At 42.8% G+C, this 7,487-nt stretch overlaps 1 protein-coding gene across 1 annotated transcript in view; it reads right to left on the bottom strand.

Moving 5' to 3' along the window:
• Positions 1-1,499: 1,499 nt before the first annotated feature.
• The window catches only part of SLC5A9 (solute carrier family 5 (sodium/sugar cotransporter), member 9), a 92,749-nt gene continuing 86,761 nt past the window's right edge, over positions 1,500-7,487 (bottom strand). The window contains exon 15 of the mRNA XM_015408590.1: positions 1,500-1,873. Within this exon, the coding sequence (XP_015264076.1) occupies positions 1,665-1,873 (209 nt within the window). The 3' untranslated portion in view covers positions 1,500-1,664. The remainder of the gene's footprint in view (positions 1,874-7,487) is intronic.

Here is a 7,487-nt window from a genome sequence, read left to right as displayed (position 1 = left end):
GGCTATAGAGGATTGTATAAGTTTGATCTTGTTGTTGAGCCCCCTACAATTCAGGGAATATATCTTTATATGGCCATACATTGTTTATCACTGAATAATAAAGATAAGAAAAACTTTACCCCTTTAATGATGTGACTCAGACCGAAATATAGGCAGTTGTCATTAGGCTCTGACCATCCTTTGCCTAAAATGAGAAAATGTAAATCTCTGTAGAGGGATATGTCCTTTTTTGCTTTTTTCCTGGTTATTGCCATTGTGAACAGTCTTGGTTCGCCCATTTTCTCTACTGGTATTCATTTGTTTCTTTTCAGCAATCCATTTATAGCTTTATACTCTATGTATAATGTTTTATGGACAAATAATGTTGAAAAATGCATAATTTTTTTTAAAAGCCCTAGAAAATAAAAACTAGAAGGCTTCATGTGCTCAGTTCAAACATGGATGGAGCAAAATTGAAATAGGGAGTTTCTAATCAAATTGGGGAAAGCTTGCAGAATTCCATAGTAGTACCTTATGATAATTCTCTTAATTGAATAAATTCTATATTTGAGTGAATAAGAATTATATTAGAGAAAATAGATTGATAATGAATACCTTCAATGGTAAAAAAAATGTTTTAATCAATTCCTCTGTACATTTAAAATGTATGTATAGAAGTGCATTATAAAATGAAGTCTGGTTTACAAGCTTACAGCCCATACAGATTTATGAAGTTTCTTTTCCTGTATGTATTAAAAATGTGCCTACACCAGCAGATATGTTAAAAGAACATTCCATTTAAAAATAGCATTTTAAAATGTTTCCCCACTAAATTAGTGTAGTGACATGTTTGTAGGAGTTCACTGTTAATTTCATTTCCCTTTGCTCAGCCAACCTGACAAGGAAACAGCAGGTCATTAATCTTGGTTTAAAAGAGGATCCTTTTTTCTCCTCCTTTTTTTGCTGAACAAAAATGAATGACCTTGATAGATTTGTCAGGAAAATGAATGATAATTATTTACTGATCGACACTACCCTAGCAAGGAAGATTAATAAGAAAGTATGTATTGATATCATTTTAAAAATGCCTGTTGCCAATGGATTTGTATATCAATTACAACAGCGGCAATGCACTTCACTTAGGATGGTGTTGTTTTATCACACTCTGTATTTAACACAGATATATGAATCCTACTTTGCTGACAACTTATTTTTCCCCCTTAGAAGTGCTAGGATGAAAAATGAATCCTTTCCCAAGTCTGAGACTGACCCACACATCTCTGTAAACAACAGCAGACTGGACATGCAGGAGGGTCTCCCTCCAAGTTCCTATTGAAAAAAATGTCTAGCACTGACAGGGTATATTCTCATTGCCATTAAGTTTCATCTTCTTTAATTTCCAGAACCATGACACCTTGGAGAAAAAAATATAATATTATCAAGAATCATTTATATAGCATATTTACTGTTTAAATTGCTTTATCTTGTTTTGGTCACAATTGTTTTTTATTGGACTTATAAGTGTGTTGGAGAAACAGTGTCCTGCCACTCTGGAGATCCTCTTTTGTGTAAGATGTGGAGTTCATTAAGATGAATCTGTTTGGTTCAGTTGGTACCTGTGTTTGTTCTACAGCAAGCCAGGCCAGCCAACTGTGTTCTCATCTGAATTCCTCAGAAGCCTTGGCTCATCCAAAGTAGCCCCACAAGAAGACATTAATAGCCAAGAGAATGACAGCATTGATGTTGCAGATGGTTTTCCACAATGGTTCTTCTTTGATGCTGGTAATTTTCTTTTCAAGGGCTGCTTGCTCGTCTCTGGTTAAAGTGGACTTGGGAGTGGTGGAAATACCACAGAACCAGAAATACATTTTCTTCCAGCAAGGATGTTTCACTTCTATAGGGGAAAGATGAGAAAGGGAATTGCTTTGGTTTAGTGTTAGCGTATATCTCACTTTATATTCTCAGCAAGAGAGAGAAAAAAACAAGTATGTCATCCAGACAGTGGGCTTATGGTTCAAGTACAACATGACTCATTGAACCAGTTTTTGGAACAAGAGGCCACTGTGCAGTTGATCAGTCTAATTCCCAATCTAGTTTCTGCTCAAAGCTAGGAAACAACTTGATAGTACAAATAACCTTCTCCCCACACCAGCCCCTCCTAGCTGCAGTTTGAGCATTGAGATCACAAGACTATGGTTATGTAGATCCCATTAACACTTCAGATACAACTTATACACAAAGACGAGAAGGGCCCAGAGTGCTGGATGTCCAGTTAGGAACCCAGAGTATCATATGAATACAGGTGAATTTCTAGCTGTTGGATATCTGGCTGGAAATGTACCATGCCTGGAGGCTTTGCTTTGTTTGCCTTCAGATTCCCTTATGTGAAGTCTTTAGGGCAAAACAGATTACTCTGTACCACATCCCCCTGTGCCTTTAAGAGAATTAAAGGCATTTGCCTACCAGGGAAAATTTAATCTGTTGAATTTCTACTTTGCTGTTGGGTGGCCCGTGGAATATGAAGAAAGAGCTCTTGTACATGTCAAGAGCTCCATCAAAGGAGGAATTGTGGAAGCTGCAGCTCACCACTGTGTGACAGGCTAGACCTTACAAAAGCTACAGGAGCCTTATAAAGGTAGAGGAGGAAAAGTTGGCAACTCTGTTGGTGGTGCTGCCCATATTATCAAAAGAGGAAAGGCAATCTTTAGTTAAGGCTGTGGACTGTTCCCAAGATACATTGTATCCCACTCCCATCAACTCTGTTGCATAGAATCATAGAGTTGGAAGGGACCGCCAGAGTCATCTAGTCCAACCCCATGCACAATGCAGGAACTTCGCAAATCCCTCCCCCCACCCCCCCAGTTACCCCTGTTCCATGCCCAGAAGATGACAAAAAACCTCCAAGATCCCCAGCCAAACTGGCCTGGAGAAAAACTGCTTCCTGACCACAAAGTGGCGATCAGCATTTCCCTGGGTATGTAAGAAAGGGCCACAAGAACTAAGCATGTCTGTTATGCCAGTTTGGTGTAGTGGTTAAGTGCGCGGACTCTAATCTGGGAGAACTGGTTTTGATTCCCCACTCCTCCACTTGCACCTGGCTGGATGACCTTGGGCAAGCCATAGTTCTGATAAAAGCTGTTCTTGAAAAAGAGCAGTTTCTGTCAAGAGCTCTCTCAGCCCCACCTACCTCACAGGGTGTCTGTTGTGGGGAGGGGAAGGGAAAGGAGTTTGTAAGCCGCTCCGAGACACCTTTGGGTAGTGAAGAGCGGGGTATAAATCCAATCTCTTCTTCTTCTTTCTTTCTGCAGAGCACTGGTTTTGGTCCTCATGAGGAGTCCTCATGATATCAAGAGTTACTGTTATCTCTTTTCATGGTTACCACATTTTTTATGGATGGGGTTATTGTGTCATTAAAATCCACATAATAAACAGGTGATGGTTTTCCAAATATTGAAATGTGTTTCTGGAAAATATTTATCTGTAAAATGATGTGTCTATTAAAATTAGAGTCAGCTGAAACTGAATCCAAGTAAAACGGAGGTCCTGTGGCTAAGTAGAGGGAGCCTCAGTTGGGTTGTCAACTCCTGACTCTTGAGGGTGTGCCTCTGTCACCGGCACAGACCTTCAAGAGCCTGGGTGTGACTCTGGACTCCTCCTTGTCTATAGAGGCCCAAGTTGTGAAGGTTGCCAGGCTGGCATTTCTCCAACTGCACCAGGTTAGACAACTGGCTCCCTACCTGTCTTGCCCCAACCTAGCCACAGCAATCCATGCAACAGTCACCTCCAGGATAAACTACTGTAATTTGTTCTACATGGGCCTACCCTTGTGCCTGACCTGGAAGCTCCAGCTGATCCAGAATGCAGTCATGCGGGTCCTCATTGGGACCCCACAGACAGCACACATCCAACCAGTGCTGCGTGAGCTGCACTGACTTCCGGTGGAGCACTGGATCAGGTTCAGGGTCTTGGTTTTGACCTTTAAGACCCTTAACAGTCAGGGACCTACATACCTTCGGGACTGCCTCTCCCAGTATGCCCCTGGAAGAGCTTTGTGCTCAGGAAATAAGAACTCCTGATGGTCCCTGGCCCGAGAGAAATCCGGTGTCCTTAATAAGGCCAGGGCTTTTTCGGCCCTGGCCCCCACCTGGTGGAACTCTGCCAAAAGACATCTGTGCCCTGTGGGAATTACTACCTTTATCAGGGCATGTAAGGCAGAGATATTCTAAAAGGCAGTTGGTTGAGGACAGTGACAGGGAGGATAGTATGACATCTGACACTCATACACTTCCCCATCCCTTGCGACTTCTCCCCCCCAAGGAGGCTAAGGGAGTCGATTTTTCCACCATCTAGTATATGTATTCTGTTTCTATTTATTGATCTGTTTTTAATGGTTTTAGTGTTGTTTTAAAACAAGATTTTTTTATCACTCTATTGTAAGCAGACCTGAGCCCTACCTGACGTGAAGGGTGGCCTGGCAAATCTAATTTAATAAATAATAATAATTACAGAGGTTCTTGTCATAAAAATGAACCTGTTCTCAATCTACCTTGCTCACTGGGGTGAGCTTCTCAGGAGCTCCAGCAGAATAAGCATAAAAGACCCAAAGCCTCATTATACCTTTGGATGAAGGATGTAGCATTTCCTTTGCCATAAGTGCTAATAACCTAATCACCAAGATCTGTTTGCAAACAGATGCAAGGACAGATGAGTTAGTTCATGTGAAAACAAATAATTAACAACATTAGGTTGAACAGATGCTTCAAATGTGAATCAAGCCACCTGTCAGACTCAAAGATAGAAGTTTGAGCCTATCTCATAATTCTTCCATTGTTATCAGAACTGGCTGGGTCTTTCCATAATAAGGAAGCACAGAAGACAATTTAGAAAGCTGGGAGGGGGGAGCCCCCTACCAAGGATTTCCTTCCAATCATCAATTTAAACTTCAGATGTTTAAAAATGTGCAATGGTGTAGCTTTTAATCATCTCTTTTCATGGTACACAGAACACTGAAAAGAATTCACTGGATTCAGTACAAGGGCAGTGCAGTCTCTTTCAACTTCCCACCTCATCTGTCTACTGGCATGCAGCTGTGGTTAGCTGTGGATGATAATTCTACAAAACCAACAGGAAAAGCCAGCACACCTTTAAAAAATGGCAGCCAATGAAAAACGTATTACCTTGAGTGAAAATGTAAATAGATTTGCTGTTAAGGTGTTAGGACATAGGCAAAATTTACCCAAACAGCTAAGCTGTAGTTGTCAAGCTTCAGTTTCATTTCTCTTTGATTCACTTCACTGCTTGCCATAATATTGGGGGGAGGGAATTCCTGAGGGGAGTGCATGGGTTGTTTGGAGTGGATTCTTGCAGAAGCCATAACCATTTCTTAAGCTGTGCCCCAGTGCTTTTTCCCAAGGGAGCTGGCCTTGGAGTCTTCTCTGCCAGGCTAGGATGTAGTTAAGGCACCGTATATCTGTCAGGGTTGCCATAGGCTGGATGATGACATATGCATGAGGTGTGGGGTGCTGTTTGTCTTACCTATAACTGGGGATTATTCACGCCTTCCTTCAGTTCTGACACAGAGCATGTTTCCAAAAGTAAGCATATCTCAATAAACTACCACTGCTTAAGTGCCTCGTGGAGAGTGTCTTAACTGGGAGACCTGACAGTAGTAGACACATTTCACTTTATTTGAGGACATGGACTGAAAAGATATAATGAACAGTCCAAAAGTCCAAACCAGTAGTTGGTAATGTCATGCCCAGGGATGTCATTGTGCTCGCTAATGTGTTTTCTAGTGCACCCTTCTCGAATCTTGGCCATAAATGCCAAAAGCCTTCAGTAGAACAGAAAAAAAATGTAGCTGACGACCTCGAGGCTAGACCACTGCAACGCTCTCTACATGGGGCTACCTTTGTCGCAGATCCGGAAGCTGCAGCTGGTGCAGAATGCTGCGGCCAGGCTGTTAATGGGTCTCTCTAGAAGGGACCATGTTCAGCCTGTGCTGAAAGTGCTGCACTGATTGCCAATAGCGTACCGGATCCGCTTCAAAGTGCTGGTTCTTACCTATAAAGCCCTATATGGTCTGGTTCCAGCCTACCTAAGGGACCGCCTTTCCCCGTATGTCCCCTCAAGAGCGCTACAGTATGGGGCCCAGAATCTTCTAACCGTGCCGGGCCCCAAGGATGCTAAACTGGCCGTCACAAGGGCTAGGGCCTTCTCAGTGGCGGTCCCCACCTCGTGGCACGCGCTCCGGAGGAGATCCGGGCCCTGCGGGACCTGGTGCAGTTCCGCAGGGCCTTAGATGGAGCTCTTCCACCAGGCTTTCGATTAGGGGCCGCCACTGCCCCCCCGGCTATATACCATCCTTGGGGGGGTTAGGGCTCAGGAGGCCAGGTAGAAACATCTGTTAACATCTATTATCAAGGCCTACTGGGAATGTTTGGGTTGTGCTAGAGCTGTGGTTGCCCTCTCTGAGATTCTGAGATTCCGGAATGAATGTAGTTTTGAGCACCTTAATGTTTTAAGGTTTTAATGGGTTTTAAATTGTATATAATGTTTTTAATTGTACTAAAGTATTGATGTTTTATTAGCAAGTTTTTTCTTGCCATGTAAGCCGCCCTTAGCCCTACGGGGAAGGGCGGGGTATAAATTTAAAAATAAATAAATAAATACCTGAATTCTGAGCTCCCCTTGGCCAGTTTATCACAGCCATGCCCTCAGATTCACTATTATCATGGAATTTCTCATGTCTCTGAGCTCGGAAACCTCTCCATGTTGCTACAAACAACTTGAGGTTAGTCCTACCCATGCTGCAGCCAATTTATCAATGGTCTTGCTCTCATTGAAGCCATTTTGTGGTAGTACCCACTACTCTTTCCAAAAAACTCACAAGGCTCCACAGGTCCAAAAATATTGGGAACCTCTGACCTAGGCAGAGGGTAATAAACCTCAACTTTCCATTCTTCCCTGAAGGAAAGCTCAGGACAACATAGATGGTGGCATCCCCATTGAAATATACTGGGTCCGACACACGTTAGTGATCAGCTCATAGTTTATTGTGATTATAGCTCAGACTAAAGGACAACTCAAATGGGGTCAGAGCCCTGCTTATAAGCCATTTAGTGTAGGAGTCCACCAGGATGAAGAATATCTGTTCCTGTCTCCACGCTAACGGAGCTACTCCGGCCCATAAACGAAAGACTCGATGGTCTTAACCAATTGATGGCTGCTTCGAACCAGAGTATGGCAAAGCAGCAACAGCAGATCACCGAGCTCATGAAAAAGTCGATTCAAACTGATGAAAAGCTTAAAGAGACAGCACACGATACCAAAAAAATGAAGAAAAAAGTTGGTCTGTTGGAGCAAAGGCAAGATATCCAAGAAAGAAGGCTAATGAATCTTCAGATGGAAAAAGCTAATAAAGTTCTCAGGTTCCAAGGGGTGGCTGAAACGGCAGGAGAAAACTTGAAGGAGGTGGCGACAGAACTAATTGCATCGACACTCGGCAG

The sequence above is a fragment of the Gekko japonicus genome, unplaced genomic scaffold (genome assembly GCF_001447785.1).
Source record: "Gekko japonicus isolate JY-2015 unplaced genomic scaffold, Gekko_japonicus_V1.1 scaffold1494, whole genome shotgun sequence".
Lineage (NCBI taxonomy): Eukaryota > Metazoa > Chordata > Lepidosauria > Squamata > Gekkonidae > Gekko > Gekko japonicus.
This window is presented reverse-complemented; position numbering and strand designations above follow the sequence as displayed.